This window comes from Photinus pyralis, unplaced genomic scaffold, assembly GCF_008802855.1.
Source record: "Photinus pyralis isolate 1611_PpyrPB1 unplaced genomic scaffold, Ppyr1.3 Ppyr1.4_LG1, whole genome shotgun sequence".
Classification (NCBI taxonomy): domain Eukaryota; kingdom Metazoa; phylum Arthropoda; class Insecta; order Coleoptera; family Lampyridae; genus Photinus; species Photinus pyralis.
This window is the reverse complement of record NW_022170249.1, coordinates 38,941,323-38,967,334: the sequence shown is the minus strand read 5'-3', so window position 1 is coordinate 38,967,334 and position 26,012 is coordinate 38,941,323. Positions and strand designations below refer to the sequence as shown.

The 26,012-nt window shown below is 36.5% G+C and overlaps 3 protein-coding genes and 2 long non-coding RNA genes across 7 annotated transcripts; 2 read left to right on the top strand and 3 right to left on the bottom strand.

Moving 5' to 3' along the window:
• Positions 1–506: 506 nt before the first annotated feature.
• On the bottom strand, positions 507–10,641 carry LOC116175084 (facilitated trehalose transporter Tret1-like). 3 transcript variants are annotated; one of them, XM_031493172.1, is made up of 4 exons: positions 10,563–10,641; positions 2,100–2,291; positions 1,852–2,054; positions 507–1,805 (listed from the first exon to the last, which is right to left on the bottom strand). In XM_031493172.1, the coding sequence occupies exons 2-4, from the start codon at positions 2,263–2,265 to the stop codon at positions 645–647; spliced, it is 1,530 nt and encodes a 509-aa protein (XP_031349032.1). In that variant the 5' UTR covers positions 2,266–2,291; positions 10,563–10,641; the 3' UTR covers positions 507–644. The 3 variants fall into 3 exon arrangements, with proteins under 3 accessions (XP_031349032.1, XP_031349040.1, XP_031349022.1); XM_031493180.1 differs by lacking the exon at positions 10,563–10,641 and adding an exon at positions 9,729–9,784; XM_031493162.1 differs by lacking the exon at positions 10,563–10,641 and adding an exon at positions 8,903–9,031.
• Positions 4,148–11,911, top strand: LOC116175131. The gene is made up of 4 exons (XR_004146247.1): positions 4,148–4,302; positions 4,353–4,455; positions 6,596–11,717; positions 11,771–11,911. It is a non-coding gene; the product is annotated as an uncharacterized LOC116175131 (long non-coding RNA).
• Positions 11,912–12,261: 350 nt separating this feature from the next.
• LOC116175077 (prestalk protein-like) lies at positions 12,262–17,344 on the bottom strand. Its single transcript, XM_031493150.1, has 3 exons — positions 17,027–17,344; positions 15,530–16,976; positions 12,262–12,397 (listed from the first exon to the last, which is right to left on the bottom strand). Exons 2-3 carry the CDS (start codon positions 16,974–16,976, stop codon positions 12,294–12,296), a joined length of 1,551 nt encoding a protein of 516 aa, XP_031349010.1. The 5' UTR covers positions 17,027–17,344; the 3' UTR covers positions 12,262–12,293.
• Positions 17,345–22,191: 4,847 nt separating this feature from the next.
• Positions 22,192–24,195, bottom strand: LOC116175115. Its single transcript, XM_031493221.1, has 4 exons — positions 23,722–24,195; positions 22,980–23,671; positions 22,694–22,936; positions 22,192–22,648 (listed from the first exon to the last, which is right to left on the bottom strand). Exons 2-4 carry the CDS (start codon positions 23,665–23,667, stop codon positions 22,407–22,409), a joined length of 1,173 nt encoding a protein of 390 aa, XP_031349081.1. The 5' UTR covers positions 23,668–23,671; positions 23,722–24,195; the 3' UTR covers positions 22,192–22,406.
• LOC116175138 lies at positions 23,233–25,714 on the top strand. The gene is made up of 3 exons (XR_004146251.1): positions 23,233–23,368; positions 23,420–23,644; positions 25,208–25,714. It is a non-coding gene; the product is annotated as an uncharacterized LOC116175138 (long non-coding RNA).
• Positions 25,715–26,012: the final 298 nt, after the last annotated feature.

Below are 26,012 nucleotides of genomic sequence, written 5' to 3'. Positions count from 1 at the left end.
AATATCTGAATTTAATTTAAACGTCTAAATAGCAAGCGCTGCCGTCGCTTCCATGAAAACAATATTGTTTCCGGTTCCCAACTTCATTTTATTTCCTACTCCACGTCCCATTTTCAACAAGAATGACAGATCTCATTAAACTGATCTACTCCTACCGTTAAAGATAAGAGCATACTCATTCACACCTATCTACTACAAAATAAACGTTATTAACCACACCAATCCAGCTTTGATCTGGAGTATTTAAAATAAAATAAAGAGAAACAAGTGAAGAAACATTACATGGTCACATCCTATGTGCATCTTTAAGTAACGAAGTCTGTGGTGTAAGGGCAAACGGAATTTCAAACAGTCTACCATCATTTGCACACGCAAACAAACTGCTCTTATTCAACAAAGTGACCCTTTTACATTTAGGTGTTTTCATTTCCCTCATGTATTTCGCTCATACTCACTAAATATTCTCAAGGAGCCGCTCCCAAATTGCAATGGCTTTTTAAAAAAACTAATGAAAACAAGTTTATTTAATCTATGTTAACAATAATAATACTACTAAGTACACAGAAATTAAAATGTCAGGAACATTTTTGGTGGAATTATGGGAGCTTAATGCTAAATGACAGCGAAATAAATAAAGTGGTTGATCATAGTCGACTAGTAAAGTCATCATTAAATTTTACATAATGTCCATCACACTCAAACGACAAGTTTGTAACTCCAGCACACTGATCACTTTGTATCTTCTTGACCAATTCTGGCTTTTCAGTAAATTCGGTTGCACTAGATTCTACAGTTTTTCCTTCTGTTTCAGTAAGGTAGATGTATAAAACTATAATGCCGACTACACCTATGACACTATGCAAACAGTATATTCCAGGCACAGTTACTTGGGAGACGACAATTAAAAACAAATTATTACTCAAAAAACTAAGAAAAGACGATACTCCGCTACAAATACCAGACCCTACACCGCGCGTTTCGTACGGAAATACTTCCGTCATCAATATCCATGGCAGCGAATACACCCCACATTGATTGATTAAGCTTAATAAGATCAAGAATGTAATAGGAATCCACGTATAACTACTCATGTCTAAACCAGATAGTACGTCACTATCCTTCAATAGCGTAATGTAAAAGGCTTTCGATAAATATGCGTACGCTGCAATGACTATGTTACAAATACTAATACATAGTAATGCGATTAAAACCAAACGACGTTTTCCAAGAGCACGTAAAAGGCCAATGTTAATTAAAGCTCCTAGGACTTGCACAAATCCCAACAAGAGAGTGGCATAATATTCGCTAATAGGTATCCTCATTGTTGCAAAAATTGTTATTGCGTAAGTTTGCAAAGTGTCTCCACCGGTGAAGGTGGCCACACAGAATATGAATGAAACTAGACCGAGAGGACAAAGGAAATTTCTTCCAAAAAATTGTGACAGATATTTCTTGAGTGTCACTGTTTTGTTTAGAGAATTGTCGACAAATAGTTGCTGAGATATAGTATTTATTTCCAATTCTACGTTTTCAACTGTGGTCCAGCCTCTAACCCATGCCAATCCCTTTTTTGCTTCTTGCAATTTGTTGTTCGACAGTAACCATTGTGGACTTTCTGGTACCAAAAAGAACATGCAAAATGTTAGCAATGGAAAAACGCAGCTAATCAAAGCGCATGTGCGCCAATTGTAAAAGGTGCCTAGTAAAAATTGTATGAAAGTACCACAGGTTACAGCAATTGCACCAGAAATCGCCATGGCTCCTCTTAGATGCGGCTGCGACACCTCCGATACGTACGTGATGCTCTGCAACACTAAAGTAATGTTTTCGGTTACACGACTTTGTACTCACCGGGCCTTCTAAAACGCCGCTAAAAAATCCCATGATGATTAAAATCAGGTACAGATGCCAAATTTTGGTCGCGAAATAAAAACCAATCCAGCTACTCACGTAGGGAATTGTTACAAGTTGCATGGATCTTTTCCGGCCAATCGGTTCCGTAAGAAAGCCGGAACCTAAACAACCTACTACTAACGCCAGCCATAAGGTCGAACCTAAAAGGCGTTGCAGAGTGAAATATTTCATCCTCATTCACTTACCAAGCCAAGAGACCTCATGGTCGCCTACGTTTGTAAAGTTGTCGGTGTCTTGCAATACACCTCCGATTAAAATTGTTTGGAAGCCTAAAGTCATTCCAAACGACAGCATTGCGCAATTTCTAACCATTATTGCGAGTATTTGAGATATTGAATTTCGAAGTTCCATGGTCGCTGTCTATAGGAAGCTGTTACCTGAAATTAATATTACATTTACTTACAAAACATCAACCTACGAGTGCATAAGTGTCACCATCGCAACCCACTGTTAATAGTTTGGTCTGTAACGTAAATTTAATTACGTGGTTTTATTTCTTTACAATTAACTAACAATACATTTATAACAGTCTTAAAATGGATTAATTTATAACAGTAATTATTATTTATCACTACAATTTATAAAATAACACGAGCGCATCGAAGTTGGAACTGAACTGTAACACAATTCGATTTGCTTATGTAGCAAACGACAATTGACTGAATCTCAGTTACCTCTGAGAATTGAGCATGTTTTTAAGAACTTTTCTGCTTAAAACGAACAAATCTTTAACATATTAACGTCCTCATGACACACTCTGTATAGAATATGGTGAACATGAACGACCAACAAATAAGTACAAATGTATAGAGAGTGAAAATATACAATAAGAAAAGTATGCAAATGAAAGACTAGTGGTAGATGAAGCAGAAAGCAGAAAGTTGGATATGACCAAGTATTTCGGTATCATGCAAGACTAAATTTCACATCCTAAGGCACAAATTTTTTACCCTAAATATGAATATGAAACATTTTCCAACAATTTTTTTTACTTATGGTGTTCAACATTAGTTCCAGCCTGTTCAATTATTGGGGAACCGTGCATTTACATGCATAAATAAATTATAAAATGAATTCATGAAGTAACAATATGCTATTTTGAGGGTAATTGTCGTATTATTAACGAGCTCCTAGCGAGTTTATAATTTTGCGGTGTCTGTCCGTCCGTCCGTCCGTCCGTTAGCACGATAACTCATAATCGAATGGACCGATTACGATGAAATTTTGCAGGTGGATTCTTTATCAAATTTGTAGATCGGAGTTCGTGAATTGACATCTCCGTTAGTTATGAACCGAATTGCATGAAATTCAATATGCGCATAAAACACAATTCCAACAGATGAGCCTAATCGATCAACATTCACAGTGCCATTTGCGCATTGCAAACTTTCTTATTTATGGAGGGTATTTAAATGAAATTTGATACATAACCTCTTGGAATAAAAGCAAGTTTAGCGCCAGTTTCAAAATTTGGTTTTACGCATGCGCAGTGCCAACTTTCGTATTTATGGAGGGATTTAAATCAAATTTGATACATAGCCACTTGGAATAAAAGCAAATGTAGCGCCATTTCCAAGTTTGGTTTTGTGTATAGGATGTGCAGTGCCAACTTTTTTATTTATGGAAGCAATTAAATGAAATTTCATACATATACACTTTAATTAAAAGCAAAACTAACATCAGGTTTAAAATTTGGTTTTGCACATGCTATAGTCATACCCAGGAGCTCGTTTGCTATATTTGTCTAATTTATTGAATAATAAAATAGTCTAAACGCAACCATTATAACATTTGCCAAAGATAATTAAACTTATCGAAATGCCAAGCAAACGTTTACGGTATATGCCCTTTTATTGCTCAACCCTGGTCTTCAGCGGTCGACGTGGTTTCACATTGCAAATCACTCGGCGAATCATTTAGTAGTAACCAATTTTAATTTGATAAAGGGATTCATGTTGCATATTAGATTTATGTAACTTGCAAATAAATTAGTGGTGTGAACATTTTCTGTAGTTAGAACAATAATTATTGAAACAAATTGAGAGAGCTACCATTCCAAAAATGTTTGAGTACTGACATAGAGGAAATTTCCTCTATATGGTACTGATCTATGACCAAGTTTAAATGAGACGTATCTGATGGTAAATGTGTATAATTCACTTTGAGTTTCAATCATATATTATTGCAAAGGTGATAGAAAAGCAATAAACTGCTCCTTGACTGTCTAATTGTCTAGTATATTTATGTTTCTTGAATTATTGAACAATAAACCTTGAATGTGTACAGAGATTAATTGATAATAATTTATTCTAGTTGGGACTGTCATTTCTACTGGATGTGGCTACAATTGGCCAAAAACAAAGAGAACAAATTTCTGTACTGCCATAGGTAGGTACCCACATTTGTCATGTTCATTGTTCCGTTATGTGTGATTTTAGATTAGAATCACGTATATTTTTGCAATTATGAGCATCATTGACTGCAACCGACATTTAATTGCAACTTGAACTTAAACACTTCCGGAATTTTACCCGGAGAAGGGTACGTATTATGCGTATAGGTGACAGTAAAACAAGGCCAATATTGTTTATTAGTACTAAATTTGCACCTTTAAAGCTTATTAATATGTAAATGATCTTTTTGCGAGTATTACATACGTAGCAATATGATAGTAATGCAAGGAATGCGTTTGTAATGGCTTTTATGGCATTATACTATTGACAAATTTTTGCAGAAATGCCTACATTTTCTATCACTATTGATTACATTTAAATTGAAGGCGTAGTAGTGACGTGGGTTTTATAATTTTTAAATTTCTTGTTTCGCGGAAAAACGCAAACCTTGGTCGATTTTTCTTATTCTTACAGATTGCGTCTGCCACGACCTTATCAGATCGAACCATTTATTATTGATCGCAACCTTGTTTTGGTCAAAAACCCATGACCATGATCGTTACTGTTTGACGGTCACAGTGAAAGTTACGAGACACAAAAACATTGAAGATATTTCCGTACGCTATGAAATACAGTATTATAGGTGATTGTAATTTGAGATTTTAATTTAATCTATATTAATTCGAAGTCGTTTTTTAAATGCTGTCTACACAGTAATCAGTCTTTTGTACACGAAGAGTGGGCATTTGTTTTGTACTACCCATGAATATTAAAAATTTGAGGATTGGTATAATTTTCATAATTTAACTCTACAATATTTCAATTTCCCAGATGCATTTATTTTGAGAACACACACCTTTCTGCGTTTTTGGTCTTCCTCCCTATCCCTTTTTTATTATTTAAAGTTGAATTAAACGTAATAGTTATTTACCTAAGTCAGGAAAATCTGAAAATGACACATTACTGGCGAGGAAATATTGAAGTACGAGGCCCCTTTGGGACCGAGCACTTTATTTTCCGAGTCTGGTAATCCCATTTTACTGAAAAGTGTTGTATTAAATTTTACCCGAAACCGTATTTTAATATATAAAGTTCAATTTTCATATAGAACTTTTGATTGTCAATCTGTCAGTGATGACAGTAGTCATTATGAAGTGACAGTGCGGCCGGTAAAGCGACAGGTGCGGCCAGCAAAGTGACAAGCGGCAGGAAACGGTCTGATCTGCCTCTGTCCTGGAAACTAAAATTTCCGGTCAAAAAGTAGGCATGAAAATGATGGTTTCAGAACGATTTTGGGTAAAAAATAATATTTCATTTTAATGAACTCCCCCAGGCCCTCAGTCCTAATCATATGTTTTTGGGCCCTTCAAGTTCGTTTAGTGTTATGTGATCAAGGTATAGTTCTAGGTTAAGGTCAAATTCACCTTCATCTACTTTTTTAGTATAAATTCCACGTTATTCATTACTAGAGGCCAAGAGAAGCATTTTAGCACAATCAAATAAATGTGTTGGATTTTTTGTGCATATTTTAAATTAATCACATTTTAATAGCTTTTTTACATTTTATTGCATTAGTTATATATTTTGTTTTTTGAATGATGTAACCGCTGATATTTGTGGAAGATAGCCGCTTTACTTATTAGCGTTCTGCTGAGTGATAGACCCGCCAAATCCTTTGTAATATTTGGTAGAGAAGAAGAACGAACACATGCCCACCTAATTTCAAGATTTTCGAATTTCTGTTTATCAAAGGCATTTCAGAGTGCATTCTTTTATGGTAACAGATGCTGCAGCATACATCGTAAAAGCTCAAGCAATTTAAAAATCTAATGCAGTGTACCTGTTTGGCACATGGATTAAATAGAATCGCTGAAACCATAAGAGCGCAATTTCTAATTGTTAACAATTTAATTAATAATCGAAAACGAGTGCTTTTAAAAGCGCCATTTGGAGTTCAGAAGTTTAAGGAACAATTTCCTGGTGTTTCTTTCCATTCACAATCTATATTGTGATGAGACGGGACACCTGGCTAGATGTAGCACTATATTACGCCAAAAATATTCCTCATTTAGTACCTTAATACGTCAGTACTTCAGAAACCAGTAATCAAGCCATAAAAGCATGTCAAGAAATTTTGCAAAATTTGGGACTAAAGCAAAACCTTGCTCTTGTAAAGGATAACCATAAATTTGTTACCAAATCCATAAAACCTTTGGAGGCATAGCTTCACCTTAGCTTTTATTGAAAATGGATATACAGTGCATTAATCAAATTGACATATTTTTCAGAAATTCCAAATACTAATGAGAATGATCAATTACAATTTATGAGAAGGCTGAACAATTCCTGAGAAATAAAACTAATTTGGAGCTGAAGAATGAAATCAAGAGGAAATTTGATCAAAATAAAAGATGAAGACGACCTTAAGAAAGTGAATCAGCTTTTGTTAAAACCAAGTCTACGTATGACCCTAGTTCACTTCTACTAAGAGCCAGGAACACGTGGGGCTTTTTCTCACGAAGTTCCAGTTGCGTTGATTTTAGCATACTCGAATAATGCAAAATGGAACTCCATCGGTTAAAATTTGGATCATTCCCGTTCAGGGCATTTCGAGCTAGCTCCTCTACTATAACGTTACGTTCTCAGATTATAGGATTTATTAGATTATTGGTAGCTTCACCACTTTGCGTCAATTCAAAACGCTAAATCAGATGTGGATTAGACCGATTGGTTTGACGCATTCCGAAAAATGCTAGAAATGATATTTCGGTAAAGACAGGTGTGGAAATATTCGTCTGTACCCTTAAGATCGGAGCCGTGGCCTGCACTTTGACAGTTGAACTATTTTAGGCGAATAGTGGAAATGTGGCTTTGAAATGATCTAGATGATTTAAACATTTTGGTGGTGGTGTACAAACGCTTTAGTGCTGTTATATATACAGGGTGAAAATTTTGTCTCGAACACTGAATATATTTTCAAAATAACATTTTTTAAAGAAGCTTTTTATGGCATTAGAAATTATAAAACGTTTGCTATCAATCTACGCATTTTGAGTGTATGGTCAGTTGCGTACTTTGCTTGGGCAAGAGAAGCTTATTTCTTTTAATGGTAGGTAACCACTAGTTTTCATTCTCTATAGGGTCACTGTAGTTTTTATTACATATTCTTAAAGAGCAACATAAAAAACTTACTACATTACATAATCAAATTTAAGAGAAAAACTCAAATTAAAGAAAACAGTTTGTTAATTAATTTCATAATTTTACTAGTGTGACCATGTTTCTTTGTCATATGAAAATTCACTCTTTAATAATACCTCACTAAAAATAGTGCTTTTCTTTAAAAAAAAGCTTCTTTAATAAAACGTTGATTTGAAGATATAGTCAGTATTCCAGACAAGATTTTCACACTGTATATATAAAAATGAATGTTTGCATGGATCTTATGCCTGCCTAAACCGTTCATTCGATCGCGATACTTTGGGGAATGGCTCAACGTATGCTCGCGAAGGTTTCGGCTTTAATAAACCAAAAAAATTTTTCATCAAACGTGGCCATAAGCTATCACGCTTTTTTCCGTATATTTTGTGGATTACTTATATCAGTTAATCAAGAAAATTCATAATTGCAAAAGTGAGTTCAACGGATTGGATTTTGCACACATTGAACCCAACGGAAAATGGTTCCACAAACAAGCGAAAATACCACTATAATAAAGATATTAATCTTTTGTGGTAAGACAAGAAATATAGCGAACGCTGTTTTATGTAAATGCGTAATGCAATTATCATTAACATTACTTCAGAATTCTGAGAAGATTATTTCTTCTCTGCGCGTGAAAATGTTTCTCTTGTTTCCTGCCGATAGCAATCTAGATGGCATTCCTCAATAATCAATAAGCAGTATGCAGGCCATGTGTCAATGATGTGTCGCGTAAAATATAGACGTTCATAAATCTATGTTTGCCTTAATTTGTAGTCCCTTTGCATAAACACCAGAATACATACATAGTAAATATATTTGCATACAATATTTTATTTAAAATTTCATGTAAGGTCGAGTTAAAGTAAATACTTATTAGATGCGTCTAATTTTATTAAATCAATCGTGATAGATTGATTTAGTAACTGAGCTGTCACATTACATTAGGTTCCTAGGTTGAGTGAACCAAGGTTTTCTGTCACATCACATCACAAAATGATCTAAAACGTATCGAGAGTAGATATGAGAAGGACAAATCGTGGTAATGTGTGCGTTACTACATGTCATGAGTATTGAAATTAGATAATTAAAGGCTGTGTACATCAAGCATTATCTTTTTTTCCTAGGGAGGGCCCTTTGTATTAAAAATATGCGATCGACATGTAAATACCTAAATGCTTCGCGTCCAAACTGGTAATAGTGACTGCAATTGCAAAATATCCGATAAGTTATAAAGGTATAACAATGCGCATACCATCCACAAATTTTAAATTTATTTATCTAGGTTGATAAGAGATAGCATCATATTGTAATAAAATGTTGCAATTAACCTAACCATATATTGATATTAGAACAAATTTCTCTACAAAATTCTATGGCATAATTTTACTTACATATCTCAGTGTGCACAATTTTTGAAACTTACAACGAGCACTGCCACACTTGAGTACAATAGAGTAGGTAATCGAGCACCTGCTTTAACGATGTCAAGTATTTATAAGATTTCACGATCAAAACAGATAATTCACAAAACTAATATACTTATTCATGATTGTTACCGTTCCCTCTTTACGTTCCTTGAAAACATTGATGCAAGATTAATAGAAATGTGATTCTTGTTATCCCTGTATCTATAATCAACTTTCGCTGCTTTAATTATGTCTACAACGCCATTCAGAATTTGCGACGATAAAAAGCTTTGTGTGGAAAAATGAGAGGGTTAAGCAATCCATGGCCAAGGTGTGTTAGTAAACAAACTTTGAAGGTTCCAAGGGGATTTCCACCGCTTACACTCAAACTTCTCTTTTTGGCAGTAATGTTAATAAAACTCGCCCTGAAGCAGGCCGTGGTCATCGAATAATTTAATCAATAACGTGGTAAACCCTGGGACAATTATGTGGTGTGCTCTATCAGGAATTGGAAATGTAACGCTATGATCACCTTGACTCAGCACAGTACAAAATTATCTTTATTGTATGTAATAATGTGGTGTGCTATGTATGACTTGGATTACTTAATCATTGTTTCTAAACGAACATGAAAGAACTGCTTACCTATCTGAATTACCATAATTCAGTTAATTTACACAAATCGCATTTATCAGAAAAACTTATCTAATTAAATTTGTAGGTTTTTCTATTCGATAAAATTATTTATTATTTTGAGTACTTATGTGTCACTTTCTGGCCAAGAGATTAGTATAAGTGACAATAAACTAACCTTTTGAATAAAAACAAAGGTGATCGATAAGTACCTACATGAGGTAATAGTCTCAGCGTTATCAATAAACTAACGGTCTTTTTGTTATTTTGATTCGTTTGATGCTGTGCGCTATAAAACTTCGAGGTCACTTAGCTGCTTTGGTTATTAATGACTTCAGTGAAATTCGCCGCGAAAAATTAAAGCGTCACTTTGACGTTTTAGGAAAATTGCTTTTTAGCTCATTTGTACCAAAGAACTTAAAAAGAAATAGAAAATAGAGCGAAATTAACTACTACGAAGCGGATACGAACCTCCAGAAGTGACAGAAAATAAAAGGAACGTTACGGTATTGAAGATTTTCAGCAGTCCCTAAATAAATTGAACTGAAAGAAGATGCCTCATCTGGGATGCGACATGCTCAGATACGTTGGCCAAATCTGTTCGCTCAGAACGCCGCTTCGTTGAAACGAAAAAAATATCGACAATTTGGCTTTCCAGCAATTTGTAGTGAACATTCGGACCATGGTGCGAAGAAGAGGAATTGGTTATGAAAGTGGAAAAATTACTAATTAGAGAAAGCGGCGACTCCAAATCCGAATCATAGCTGACTCAACGGGGAACGCAATATCTGTGATGGGAAAATTTAAATCTGGAGAGGCTCTTCCGGAAATTTTTTACATTTCAAACAATTATTGCCGTTTTCACAACCAACCTAACCGAAAAGAGAACAAACAAATCCCTAAACGACTTGTGCAATTTATCTGCTGCAGTAGATGTACCTAAATAAACCGCTTCCGAAAAATTATGAACAAATTCGTATGAAATACCTAAATGCTATAAGTGCGTACTTACGTGCTGTCTGTCACGGATTATTAACACGATAAATCAAGCAAGGAGAGAGCTTGTATTTTCAATAATCACAGGCCAAGTCTGCTGTTTGAATGAGCTCGTTATTGATTAACAAATGAGATTTATTAAAGCATTTCAAAATTAATTCGCTAATGTTATTTGACATACCTGAATTCTGACAAAGCAGATATCAACACCGTTATATAATTATGCATTAAGCTTGAATGAGCATCCATTTGATCGCAATAGATGGATATACATTATACATGAATAGAATTTGACTATTTTCAATACATATTTTTTAAGCAAATCATATCCAATATTGTGTATCAACTTTATTAGGAAAACGGAAGAGCTTTCCGTTTTTCATTACTGCACGGTTCATTACTTGTCAATGATGCTATTAAAAAATTGGCGATATTGTTGTTAAATGAGTGTGCTCTTTGAGCGGGTATCGGAAATTTCCTAATGTCTACGTTGACTTGGTTGGAAAGATATTTTTCGAAAGTGGCATACAATGAACTCTGAAGAAAGTAGGTATAAAGTACTAGATTAATCGGAGACTTACTCGAAATCTTCCCCGTACTGTCACGATATCGGTCGTGAAAACGAGTATTGGTACATGGCTTGTAACCTGCTTTACACTCGTATTTAAAATATAAATACAGCAAACGATTTATATAGTTAAAAGTAATTGTGAAAAACAAATCCTTGGAATCCATGGTGGTTAAATTTTGGGATTATCAGCATTTTTGGCATTTATTTTGAGGTGGGCGGGGTTTATATTCTTCGTTTTCTCCATTTCAGTCATTTCTTTTTAGATCTTCAATCTTTGATACTTCGGCGTATTCCTGTTCAAGGGAGCCACTCTCAGTTTATATGGAAGGTCTTTCTATTGTGTAACATTTTTTACCTTACGAAGACAAGCAAAGTCAGAAGAAAATACTCTTGGAAGTTTTTATTCAATTTCAAACTAGAAAGTTAGCTTGTACATACGATTTCACTATTTGTTGTTATAGGGCGGGGACAGGCAGCTAGCAAGGGAGTGACGTTTACGTAGAAATCTGAAAAGTAAAGTTGCCATGTTTCTCTTTTTTTTACAGTCTCATGGCAGTGCATTGTTTATACTCCATTGGGTCAAATGTTGGCGATTGAATTGTATAATACTTGAGAAATACGAATACAGTACTGTAAAAAATAATAATTTTTAGGTTTATTGCAATCTTTTCGTAACTTGGCGTAAAAAACTTCGGAGTCGTATATTTTGGAATAAAAGCTACGTCTTAGTTTCCTACATAAATTACGCTCACAAAACTTATTATACCGATGTTAAAGCTGAGTTGTGCTGTCAATATGGCATTAAGAAATTACTGCGAACTTAGAACGGAAGCGGAACTTTTGGTCCAGCGAACTCTTTAAAGTTAGAAGGATCGCTCCTTAATTAAGTAGCACTACCACTCTCCTTACGCCTTTGTTAGTCCCCACTTGAGTAACTTGGCTCGCTTTGATGACATTACTACAAAATTATTATCAAAGGGAACTACAAATGCAATAACTTCTATACATTATATAAGGGCTTTTATAATATATTATTAATACGATACTGTAGTTTGTACGCAATTAGTTCTACAAGTAAAATGTACAAGTGACTATCTAATTTGGCTAATAAAAGTATAATGATTAAAGTAGTTAACGCTATCATTGTAAGGGTTGCAGATTGTATCCTCCGAAGTGCTATAGCGTAAATAAATTGCTTCGGCAGACAAGGGAACAATTTGGCTGGATTGAACATTGTTGCGGGCTATAACTTCCTCCACACTCGTAACAGGCACCACAATCTGAAAATATCATTATTTTTACAACCCGTGTTATATGATTAACCTACATAGAGAAACTAAAACAACACGGGAAATTGGATTAAGTTGCATAATTTATTTACCACTTTGCGGTCAATTCCGTGACGGCAAAGTTGTCTAGTGCACGCTATTTTCTCTACGTGGGGCTTAGAATGAAACGCAACTTAAATCTAGTTCTTACCGTGCACACCTTGGTACTGAAATGAGGTTTTTTCCGTACCTAAATTTACAATCAGAATTTGGATGTCCACGCATAATATTCTTTCATACGATTTAACCAAATGTTGACGGATATCGTGCATATGGCGTGCACAGGGTGAGTTGTGTCTCCGGAGGGGGCTTTTTAAATATAATTCTATCCATTTACGGACCTTTGTTCTAAGTTGGAACACGTGACTCTGGACAGTTGGCCACTACCCCTAAACCAAGTCTCTTTTGTACAACCAGTTTTGAAAGTGATACGAATTTGCAAGCAATAAGCAAAACATGTTTGTACACGAAATTTTTTTGCATAGTGATCCTTAATAACCCATATCATTGATAAAGAATGTATAAAAGAACCACGAATATTTTTTATTGTTTTCTTAAGCGATCGATTTTGGGTTTCGGGGAAAAAAATCTCCGCTGGAAATACGTTAATCCCTTAAAATACAAGAATTTTATTTTAGCAACTTTTAAACGTCTGTATATTATGAATGAATGGTTTGTCTTGATTTAGCTTTGCTTAAGGTGCAGTTTAAACGTAGTTTTTACGTAGAATTACAAATTGAGTCTGTGTAAGTTTTGTGCTTAATAACCCAAAGAGTATTCTTTGCTATAACTAAAAGGTAATGTACTTAGTTTTAATTGAAATTACTTATTGTAAATTATGTTGCTTTCGGCTGCTTGTAATTTTGAGGAGCAAGTGATCCTTGAATTTGGTTTTATTTGCTTTCAATATAAATTTTATGACATTTCGATTGTCTTGTGATTGGCCAGTTATTAATTTTCATTTGTTTAAACTCGTTCAGACTGATTAGCGAATACAACTTTAGTTAGAGTTACCGTTACAATTACCTCGGATGAAGAACAATGTATTTCATGTACAGTTACGTAAGAGACTAAGGAATGATATTTTTTACAAATGAGAAAGTGTTGGAGTTGATTTTAAATCTGTTTTGAATCACATTCTGTTTTAGATTAACGTCATGTTAAAATCATTCCAATTCAAGAGATACTCCCTCGGATTGCTAATTTTTGTACATTGTAGACGTGATGTTTTCCACAGTTACCTCACTTGCTCCAGATTTCCCCACTATATTGCACTCTCCGTGAATAATGATTCGGAATTTTCTTCGGATCAGTTCATTTGTTCGATGAGTTCTAGGGGAACACGGCATTACTTTGGCTTTAAATATTAAAATATGTAGTTATATCAACAATATCTGTAAATGCGAATCCATTTTTTAGGAAATTTATCTGCGACAAATTTGTTTAGGGGCGTGTTATCGTATGTGAAGCTTGTGGAACGAATTAACCTCCATGGACGAATACTCTAAGGGCGAATATTCTGAGGGCGTAGCTTCCGGGGCCCGATAGACCGTGGGCAAATTATGTGGGGTGAATATTTGATTCTAATTCAAAGACACATAAATGAGAAGGGTGTTCTGTGGAAGGAAGCTTCTGGGCGCGTTTTCTTAGGAGCAAACATACTAGAGACGGTTTCTGAGTATATTTGTCGGGACAATCCACCGAGTTCTCTTATTTGCGAAATTTCTGTGAGCCAACTTTCTGGAGGTGTCTGGAGGTGTGTTCTTTTCGGGGTGTATTTTCGGACGCAAATTTTTCTATAATCATGCCTTGGCCTAAATGATAGTGCTTAGGGTTTTGTTTGACACTTAACCGGAAAATATTACGAATGCATTATAAAAGAAAGTCTCGGCGTGTGTAATTAACAATTCAGACGTTTCTTGGTTCTAATTCCATGTTTAAAATCCTGAGAGTACCACATCATCCATCATAACAGTGGATTAATTATTAAGAAAAAAACACCAGGAGATGAAATGGTTCAATCACTGTCATTGAAAGTAATGCGAAATGAACCAGGCAACCGATTTGCCGTTTCAAAAATTTAGTTTTGAACTTGTATTTTGTTAAACATAGGAAAATGTACACATATACCGTTTTATACTGAACATGCACAAAAGTGTGTCTGACGATAACAAGCGATAAAAGGAACCGTATTGGGGCAAGCGAGCGCGCTTGCCACGATCTCTTCGAATGTAAAAGTTTCGTCCCGTTCTGTTTAAAGCCGAGCACGTAGCAAAAGTGTAGGTTTATTACGAGGTTGATTATTAGTCTTTCGTTCAGAAAATAGGTTCCGTTTCAGAACTTCTAACGGGCCAGATTTAAATAGCGAGACAAGCGGGAGAGTGGCAATTCTCAGCTAATTTTCGCGAGCGGTCATGAACTATGTGAGGTGCGCTGAAATTGAAGTTATGTGCGTGAGCCCGTACCAAATTGGGGAGCGCCACGTACAAATATTGGTGTGAAAACATTGATTCGCGGTCAACATTTTTTGCTGGTACGTGAGCGGGAGAGGTACGGATGCGGGTTATATTTGTACATACAGCGGGATATACAAGTATGCATACCGCCGTAGAAATATACCCCGCATCTGTACCGCTCCCGTGCTCCCATGTCTGCGTCGGTTTGAGTGGACCTTATCGGTGCAGTTATCCGCAACAAAACCTAGTTCATAAATTGGGAAAAATTAATATCGACAAAGCGGAGCATTGGCATTTAATTCCTTTGCATAATCAAAACCTAGAAATGTGTTTGAGTTTTTTGTCGAAACAATATGATTATATTCAATGTTCCAAGCTTTTTCTTAACTTATTTCGTAAGAAAATATTTATCGGCCGAATTTTCTATTTCAAATAATTTGGCATTTGGCAATTTTGAATTTTTAAGAACTCTAAAAGGAAGTTCATAATTTTCAGAACCATTTCCAAGATATGGCAAAAACTTTAACACGTGACGTTCTTTTCTAGTTCAAATTGCAAAATTATGTAAATGTAAATACCTATTAACCTTCATTGGTTAATAAAAGAACCGACCGTTGTGAGTACTTACCGAACTTTTCGAAATTCCCACAGTACTGCCAGGGATAGTGCTGTACGTACTGACAAACTGGCGAATACTGGGGATACATCGGCGGAGGCGCTTGTATCTGCGTAGACACGAACGGTGGAGGCATCAACATTGGAGGAGGCGGTGGAGAAATGACAACGACCGATGACGAGCAGATCGAGGAGCATTCTCTGTGTCTTCTTCTAATACATTTAATGTTCGAGGCGGCCGAACCATCCGCTGAAGTTTCGTTTTGTGGCGCGAAAAAGCACTCCTTGGGGTGTATCACGTAACAGCATTCTACTGTCTCTTCCGTTTGGTTTTTAGGCTTTGTTGCATGATGTATATTGTTTACGTTTGTAAAGTTTACTTTTATGGGAATATTAATAATGTTGGTGTTGTTAATGACGTTGTGCAGTATTACTTGGGTGGTGATGTTGATCGTACGATTGTCACTGGGGATAACTAGTTGTGGACGGTATGGCGCTGATTCCGTTGTACCTTCACAGGTAAATTCTGGAAGAGGTATACTGATTTTTGTCGGTTCGGTCTCTACGCATTGCTTGACACATGCGTTTGTGCAAGTGCTGGGGATGTTTTGATCGTAACAGTAATCAACGCATCTATCACAGTTGGAAGATTTACAGCACGAATCGCCTACGCATAGGTTACAATTAGCTCCAATGCATGAGGGTGTTGTACGAACGCACTTTTGTATGCAAGCGTTTTTGCAGTCCATTGTCGTACACTGGTTTGAGCAGGTGTTAGCGCAAGTGTTGCAGTGATTAGTGTTGCAACAGGTGGTCCCACTGCAGATGTTGCATATTGGTCCTTGACAAACTTGATGTATTGGCTGAGCGCAGTTATTAACACACGTGTGCTTGCATTGAGGACTCGAACATTGGGAGGCGCACAACTGAGTGCACGTATTACACATGGAATTCTTACAACATGTAGACTCGGAGCAGTAATTGCAATAGAACCCATTACAACTTTGGAGCAATCCTTGCATGCAGTTTTCGACGCAGTCGTGCTTACAAATCTGCGTTTGGCAATTTGCTATGCAATGTTGAGAACATGTGTTGCATTCAGCATTTGAGCAACAACCAGACTCGCTACAATGAGCAGAAATTCCCCTTATGCAATTGGACACACAGCTGTCCTTACATTTCGTGGTTGGACATTCTTCCGTACATATACGGGCGCACTTATTACACTCTTCGTTGCCACAGCATTCTGATCCAATGCACGTGTTGGTCACGGGTGAATTCGAAATACAGGTATCTATGCATGATTTTGTGCAAGATTCCGTGGTGCAATTTGTGTAGCAAGTGGCGACGCAAACATTGCAATCGTTTGTACTACAACAGTTCTTTTCATTGCAAAAGTTTGCGTTTACGGATGCCACTACCAAAGTGTACTGAATAAGTATTGTGAGAACTGCTCTCATCTGCAAAATATTTTTGAAAATTAACCTATCTATTTATTTAAGTAACTTACTGTACACTAGTTCCGCTCACACTATGTACGTACTCCGATAATTCGGTTGCTAAATTTTACATTGATTTTGATTTATGTCATTGAGTTCATCTCAAAGTGTGATAACAAAGAGCAAAAGCATCCAGCCAGTGTTGCCCTATTTTTCGTCAGCTTTTTATCATATTTGACTTGGCCAATCTGAATTCTTTCATTAGATCATAATTGCAGTTAAATATTTGCAGTTGTGCATGAAAATATTGTGTAGAATCTCTAGCGTAGTATCAGTTTCCGAAATTAAAGAATAACTACTTGTTCGATGTGGCAATTTACGTTACACATGCCAACTATTTCTAACTAATAATTGCCGTACCACCTATTTACAAACTAGATCAGTCCATTACTGATAAAGATAACCTAAGACCTTCACGCATGGAGACCATAGACAAATCGGTTATTTGGAATGGTTTACTTTTAGTCTAGGCGATAGAGACTGTAAAATTGGCAAACTGGACATTTTGAGGTGGAAAAGAAAAAATTGGTGGAATACGTTCAGTTAGGTGTCAGAAACAACATATTAAAAATCCCACCCCCCAGACCCTGTGCTAAAGGCTCCAGCCACCACGCCACTCCCCAGAAACTGTGTTTTCGCCGTTTTTGGCTGATATCGTGCGATCTATGAGGTCTAGATGAAATATGTTTAGCTGAAAATATTTCTCGTGAAATTTCATACAAGGTAGATACTCAGAAATTAGGCAAGGTCCTACCTCTTAGCCTAGAAAATTCATAAAAGGGGCGAAAATCATCAATTTTCGTGGCTTTTTGCGGTTTTTGTCGCGACCTTTAGGGTTAGATGAAATATTTTTAGCTGAAAATGCTCCTCGTGAAATTTCTACTCAGAAATTGGCCTAGGTGTACCTCTTAGCCTAGGAAATTCATAAAAGGAGATGAAAATCATCAATCTTCGTGTTTTTTTTTGCGGTTTTTTGCAAATATATCGCGACCTTCAGGGTTAGATGAAATATGTTTAACTGAAATTACTCTTCGTGAAATTTCATACGATGTAGGTAACTGAAGAGTTGGCGTAAAGTCATCTTTCACCTTCAACTTTCATGTGTGGGGAAATATTCATTGTAAAACAAAGAATTTCTATGTACCATTTATTCGTGTAAAAAACAGTATTTTCATTTCAAAATATTCACATATTTATTTATATCTCAACGTAATCATTCTCCTCTGTGGATTCCACTTCTTCAGGCTCTCATAGTTCTCCTCGTCTTCCGCTTTATCTGATGCATGGGTACCCTGAAGAGACGACGTGGCATTTAGGCACGATGTTCTATGACACTGGACGCAGAGTTCGTTACACTTCAGATTCAGATAGCCAAATGGTTATCCGAAAGGGAGGGGTGAAGATTGCGGATTTAAGCAACAAGCAAATCAAAAATATGTCAAAAAATTTTTGATAATTATGTATACGAATATAATGTTCTCTCGTGTGTCCTAAGTGTCCGGTGGAGAAGGTTTACCTGATTTCCTGCAACTGCAAGCAGTCATGCCACCACTTTCACAGCCACATGAAATAAGTTTGAGGAGACTTTCCTGACGCCTATCACAACGACTTTGGATCCAGCCCCGGAAAGTCTCCTCAAACTTATTTCATGTGGATGTGAACGTGGTGGCATGACTGCTTGCAGTTGCAGGAAATCAGGTAAACCTTCTCCACCGGACACGTATGACCCACGAGAGAATACATAATTATCAAAAATTATTTGACATATTGCTTCTTGTTGTAGGTCTGAAGTGTAACGAACTCTGCGTCCAGTGTCATAGAACATCGTGCCTAAATGCCACGTCGTCTCTTCAGGGTACCCATGCATCAGAAAAATCGGAAGACACGGAGAACTACGAGTCGGTAATTTCAGACGACCCATTACCACTAGAGGACGTCGAAGAGCCTGAAGAAGTGGAATCCGCAGAGGAGAATGATTACGTTTAGATATAAATGAATATGTGAATATTTTGAAATGAAAATATTGTTTTTACACGAATAAATGGTACATAGAAATGCTTTGTTTTACAAATAATATTTTCTCACACATGAAAGTTGAAGGTGAAAAGTGACTTTACGCCAACTCTTTAGTTACCTACATCGTTATGAAATTTCACGAAGAGTAATTTCAATTAAACATATTTTCATCTAGCCCTGAAGGTCGCGATATATTTGCAAAAAACCGCAAAAAAAACACGAAAATTGATGATTTTCGCCTCATTTTATGAATTTTCTAGGCTAAAAGGTGAACCTAGGCTAACTTCGGGTATCTACCTTGTAAGAAATTTCACGAGGAGCATTTTAAGCTAAAAATATTTCATCTAGCCCTAAAGGTCGTGATATATTTGCAAAAAAACCGCAAAATAAAACATAAAAATTGATGATTTTCGCCTCCTTTTATGAATTTTCTAGGCTAAGAGGTAGACCTAGGCGAACTTCTCAGTATCTACCTTGTATGAAATTTCACGAGAAATATTTTCATGTAGCTTTATAGGTCGCGATATATTTGCAAAAAAACGCAAAAACCACGAAATTGATGATTTTCGCCTCTTTTATGAATTTCCTAGGCTAAGAGGTAGACCTTGGCTAACTTCTGAGTATCTACCTTATATAAAATTTCAGGGAAAGTATTTTCAGTTAAAAATATTTCATCTAGATCTAGATCGCGAGATATCAGCCAAAAAGGGCGAAAACACGGTTTATGGGGGTTGGTGGGGTGGCTGGAGCTTTTAGCACAGGGTCTGGGGGGGTGGGATTTTTAATATGTTGTTTCTGATACCTAACTGAACACATTCCACCACTTTTTTCTTTTCCACCCCAAAATGTCCAGTTGGATGTCTTTATCGCCTAGACTATTTGTAAAATAACATCTTTCTCTTATAAGGTACCTACCTACCTACTACACAATCAGCATGTAAAAGTAAACAATGTACTCAGCAAGCATTTTCACGATGAAGTCGTCGAACGCCTAATTTCAACAAACCACTGATGATTTTCGGAAGATATTAAGGAAAACCAAAGAGCGATGAGAGATGGAAGAAGTTAGAATATGTCTCGAAATAAATAACCACGATGAGAACCCGAGGACAACTCGTGCATAGCCAAATGGTTATCCGAAAGGGAGGAGTGAAGATTGCGGATTTAAGCAACAAGCAAATCAAGAGGTCGGGATGGAATGGATGGAGAAAATCAAATCCAAACTTGGCATACATGGTTGAAGTCCGAAAAGGATTAACCACAGTGAGAGGTTATAATTTTTCCAAATTTATTTTAAACGCATGGCAGTTTTATTTTGAGTTCTGATGTCTCGTCGTGAGAGGGATTATAGATCATTGACGCCATAGTACACAATTTTTTTAAGTTCCGACAGACATAATTTTTGGACGCCAGGCGTGCACAAGCCAAAAAGTGAATAAAAATATAAACCAAAAATAAGATAAGAATACAAGCTTTGTGAATCCTCTGGCACTAGTGGGTACAAACACTTTCTTCTTGGCAAAGACTCTACATATACGCTAAGGATATTTTATTGCACAAAACAGTAAATAAATTAGCAATTCTGGGCACTAAACGCAAATTTTCAGCACAGCTCATTACTTATACCCTATAACTTAATCTAATCTCATTTGGACAAGGAGATAAATAAACTGCGTAGTAACGACAAAGGCAAAAGATAAATTAAAAGGGAATTTACATGTGAGTGGACATTAGGAACTCCTATCTTTTATGTAATCAATTCCAGAGCAATTCGTCACACAGTAGCAAAAGTGTAGCTCACACATTGCATTGCAGAACACCTGATCTTAAATACGAAGTGTTAGATGAGTTTCAGTCAAACAGAATTATTAATCATAGATTGCTGAATTCGTTATAGCATTTGATAAGACAAAGGCACTTCATCGATAGGAGTTACACGAAAGATACATCCAAAAACTACAATGTAAAAAATTAGACCCAATGATCAAATAATTTTTAAATACTTAATGAACTTGTATAAGTTTCTGTTATGTATGAATCAAATTCTACATTTTGGAAATCAGAGCAAAGCAAACTTACGTAACCCATTAATAAATGGGTTTCGCATCGCGATATAGGTAAAATAAAGATAGGTAATTAAAACATATAAGAAATTCTGTGAAAATAACTTTACCTCGAAAAGATACAACAATGCCCTGTTCATGTGGACACTTAGATAGTTAATTTAAACAATTTTAGCGTGATGATTCTGAAATTTTCTAATTCAGATATCACCTTTCGCAAAAATCAGAACCTGTCATTTCAACGACAAAAGCAAAAGTAATATTTTCTCAATCTCAATTATACCAACTACTCCTAACACACTAAGGCCCGGTTGTACAATGTTAGTTTAACCGACAAATTTCAGAAACCCACAATTTAACGATAAACTGTAGTATAAACTACCATTGTACAAAATAGTCACTCAACTCAAGAGTACATTCAACGAAACTAATCGGCCCCTGAGCGTAAAATGTTTTATTCCTGATTTAATAGTGTATGTCGATATATGTAGTCGCCCTTACTGTAGGCTAAAGTGAACATTGATCCGGATAGGCCTTAACTAAAAGAAAAATTAAAAAAAAAGAATATCGCAAAATTGTTACGACGTTATTGGATTATTGAAAAACTGTAAGTAATTCAGATTTATTTAATTAATTGTCTGTTTATTGTGCGTCGCTAACCGACGAACCAAGTCCTTGTTTCTATTGGCTATTTCTTAGTGATAATAAACCCACCATAAAAGTGAAGTAGAAAATAAGAAATAAAACACGTGGCGATTTGGATTTTTTAGTGCGTGCCAATAACAAACAGAAAAGTAAAACGTCAACGCAACCCCTCGGTTATAACCATTGACGTAGATTAAAGGTAGGGGGGAGGCGTTTTTAATGCACACCCTAAAATCTCACTCCTCAATTCTCGCCGAAATCCGTTTTGAAATTAATACCAATAAGATTAAGCAATCAATCTAATCGATCATTTCCATGTTTTTGAGCACGTCACATTGATTAAAGTAGGCAAGATAGAACCAGGAACTCAATTTACCTTGACGGTAATTTCATTGCGCAGTAGCTTCATTGGGGTTTCTAGGATTAACGGTAACATAGATATATGCTAGACAAATGTTTGTATTTGTATTTTGTATTAAATAAATAACTCTGCATAGTTAAAAATCTTAATAAATTACTTGACCCGTAACTACGCATGTTTTGCCATCTTAGCAATCTGTCGGTAGCTATGAGCCACTAAAATTAAGTTTCCATACTAATTTAACTAAGAGAAATATGTATAAAACAATCACTGCACTGATACAACTTTAGTGGGTATCTAATACCGTTAGCCGTACTGTTGAGGTCCTGAAAAGAGTTGATTCGGATTATAATAGGAATAACCAAATGGATGTAAATATGGATTTGGTATGTAGCGTGGCACAGACATTGGAGGGGGTGCTGCTTCTTTCTTTGGAGCCGTTGGTTTAAACGGCAGAAAATTTTCCCTGCATATATTTGAACACAGTACGGATTTCACGCATTCACTGGGGTTGTAGCTTCCATTACATACATAACACGAGTCACAATCTAAAATAGATCAATTAATTTTTGAGTAACGCTTTATGACCTTACTTTGAATAACGTAGTTTCCGCAATAGATGTATGGGTAAGCTTGAATGTAGTAGCAGTGGATGTGCTGACGTAATTGCCCATGGCGGGGGCCTATATGGATAAATTTCGAAGTACATATGGCGGAACACTCTCTGTGGCTTTTCCTAGAGCAGTAAGACTGGCCAAAAAAGGGAGAGTTGTGGCAAATTAGTGGATGAACAACGTGACAGCAACCGGGTGTTAAAGTGTCATAGTAGTTAAATGCTGCAAAAATTATTACAACAAAAAATATACGGGAAAGAAGTACCTTTATTAGGCGATGACTTGGAGCACTGGGCCAGACAAAATCTATTGCAATCCTTGCTGCACTTAGAGAGACAGTCCTTCATACACTCGCCATTACAGTGTTCTCCTTTGCACGTGCTGTCGCATTTTGTTTCTTTACATGTACGTTGTGGTAAAGATAAAACCATGGCGATGTGGTCTACTCCGTCGATTAGAACAATAGCAGTTTTATCTTGGGATGAAAACGGTCTTGATGTTAAATCACCTTTGTACGGCGTACCGCGTATGTATACCGTAACATGGTTACCATGTAACGCACTAGGGACAACAAATACAGTCTTGTCACTCTTATGGCACTTAGATATGCAGACTTTTTCACACAACGTATAATTAGTACACGCCAAATTGCAGGTCCGTATACAATAATTGCAAGATTCCGTTGCGCAGCAACTATTATTGTAGCACACATTACAGTTCGTCCCATTACAGCAGTCGCCCTTCGGACAGATTCCGCAGTTAAACCCCTTGCATGTCATAAGACAGTTATGATCAGTGCAAGTGCTGCAACCTTGATCGGTACACCAGTGCATTTCCTCTCTCTTTTGAAGGCAGCGATTATCACTCTTTGAGCAATTTGATGGGATTTCCATGCATTGGACACTATGAAGAGCGACGCACGTGGTAATGGTCAGTATTATTTTATAATCCATTGCACTGAAATTGAGAAATACATGTAGCGAGCACAATGGCCGTCAACTACTTACCATCTTCAATACACATCAATAATGTTTGGGAGCGTACTGATAACGAACATAATAAATTTAAATGTATTAGGAAGGAAGTTCAATAAAATGCTTATCTCTGTAGATATCACGTCCACGGGAAGGTGCGCAGCCACATTAATTCACAGTAGCTAGCATGAAACGAAGAATGTACGAGGACTGAAATGGTTCACCTATCAAATGTTTAAACTTAGGCCACTGTAACAAATTGGTTTGACTGGAAGAAGAAGAAGACGTAGCGAGCTTATGAGGTTTTTGCCCTTTTCTAAATAACGCGACCTACATAGATACCTACCTACGGTGATAGTGCGTGTGTACTTCTATTACCTAACAATACTTGTAGAGATTATAAGTTATGTATTTTCGTATGGCGCGAACGTTGTTTGCTTTTCAGGAAAGAGAAGTCAAATGATTTTCTAATAATATTTCATATCAATCTACAATTGGACGAGCTTGAATTGTGTGTAATGGGAAGAAGAGCGCAATCCCTTTCTCAATATTTGACATTGTTGAAACCGGTACTTACTCTCCTAGGTATTTGATTTTTAAAGTGCCTATTTGCTTTGATTTATTACAAAGTCCAGCCAGCTTTTTCATCAAGTCACCTTCTCTGATTTTAATGTTGAATTGATATCCAATTTTCACAACGAGTGTCAGGTTCACGAGGTGTGGCGTTTATCGCCCTGAAACGAAGCAGACATAAGCATAGACGAGCACTTGTAATGAACAATAACGCATGTGAAAGAGTCTCATAAACGCATTTTTGGATTCGATGGAACTGGAACATAAACTTTGCTCTCCAACTCTTCTTATTTACAGTCCAGATTTGACCCAGGCACTTGCTGGCGAGCTCTGCTTTATTTCTGTTGATAGTTCAATATTTTGGGATGGTAACCATTTTTGTACATCCTTAACATAACCAACACTTTAATCAACCCACCCAAAACTATACGAAAGGAGCACGAGGATGCGTTTTGTGAAACAGGGTTAACCATCGAAGCCTAAAGTTTAATCACTTCTCCTAAGGCTTGACCTACCTGTGTCTATCAAATACGTTTTTGCGTTATCTTGCAAAGGGGCGTCCTTTCGCGTTGAGTTTCATGTGACAGTTTGAACCGTTCAGTTCAAATGTACCGTTTAGCCTATACGTCTAAACGTCTGTGGGTATTTTAGTCTCGGTTCAACTCCAAAGCCATATGCATTGTTGCATGTGTGGTGGTTCTTTTAGATTAAATTGTACAGTTGTCAGTTCAATTTGTGTTAAGGGTCTGAGAGTTTGGTTTGGTGTTTACCGTTGTAATAAATTATAAAAAATTGGATCCAGTGTTTTGTCTGCAATTTTGTTCTCCAATCTCCTTCCATTTTTCTTTTGCGTTGGGAAACTAATAAATAAACAAATGTTAAAATAAACCATGCCTTTTACTGTTTTTTTTTGTCAATATTCGTGTAAAATGTTTTATTTTTCCAGGAATCCATTGCCAAGCCACTATCAGTTGATGAAGGGAACGCTGTTGAAGCGTCGACATGGGCGTACGCAGGGAGGGGCAAGGGGGGCAGCTGCCCCCCTCTGGCCTGGCCACAGCACAGGTTACGTTTTATGTTTGTTAAAAAATATCTGTAAGAATTGTCTTTGTTGGCTTCTAATTCAAAACCTTTTCCTTTGAGATTTAAGCAATGAAAAAGGCTATTAGGGTACCGATCCCGAAAATCGCTGTTCCCGTGCCCATCGGATTATTCGGCACACCGGCACCTGCATAGCTAGGTGCCAGCCCGGCTCGCCTGCCGTCGGGCTGAGCGAAGTTATCGTTCACTAATCGCGCGTTAACACAAACCACTGTGCAGTGGTCCGCCAGTGATGTTCCGTCTACCGGTTTGCCTAAAATTCTACCGATATACCGAAAAGGCCTTTATATCTACCTATCTATTTTCGCCCCGTATTTTTTTTGCATATTTTATACACAATTAATTGATATAAAAGCGGTAATAACTAATATTTTGAGATATAATAATTTTGAAGACGTTTTTAGTAATAACTATTACCTACTAAAAATAAAAATGTATATTATGTGTTTCATTAAACATTTTTTCCGCCAATTTTATTTTTTGCCCCTCCCTAGATCAAAAGCTGCGTACGCCCATGAGCGTCGATAACTGTGGTTGTTCAAAAAGTAGAAACACAACCGAAACAGCTTATCGCCTCAACATCTGGTTCTAATAAGAGAAAAGAATAATGATGAAATCTAATTTGTAAATCCCTACCTTTGCATGCGTTA

Excerpts from the sequence above, each read along its gene's own strand:
- LOC116175084 (XM_031493172.1), bottom strand. The coding sequence starts at position 2,265 with ATGGAACTTCGAAATTCAATATCTCAAATACTCGCAATAATGGTTAGA. Across the intron at positions 2,055-2,099 it reads CCATGAGGTCTCTTGGCTTG|GTTCGACCTTATGGCTGGCG; the intron begins GTAAGTGAATGA and ends AACGCCTTTTAG. Across the intron at positions 1,806-1,851 it reads GCGGCGTTTTAGAAGGCCCG|AGCATCACGTACGTATCGGA; the intron begins GTGAGTACAAAG and ends TTAGTGTTGCAG.
- LOC116175077 (XM_031493150.1), bottom strand. The coding sequence starts at position 16,976 with ATGAGAGCAGTTCTCACAATACTTATTCAGTACACTTTGGTAGTGGCA. Across the intron at positions 12,398-15,529 it reads TGGGAATTTCGAAAAGTTCG|ATTGTGGTGCCTGTTACGAG; the intron begins GTAAGTACTCAC and ends TGATATTTTCAG.
- LOC116175115 (XM_031493221.1), bottom strand. The coding sequence starts at position 23,667 with ATGGATTATAAAATAATACTGACCATTACCACGTGCGTCGCTCTTCAT. Across the intron at positions 22,937-22,979 it reads CAAGTCATCGCCTAATAAAG|CATTTAACTACTATGACACT; the intron begins GTACTTCTTTCC and ends TAATTTTTGCAG. Across the intron at positions 22,649-22,693 it reads CGGAAACTACGTTATTCAAA|ATTGTGACTCGTGTTATGTA; the intron begins GTAAGGTCATAA and ends GATCTATTTTAG.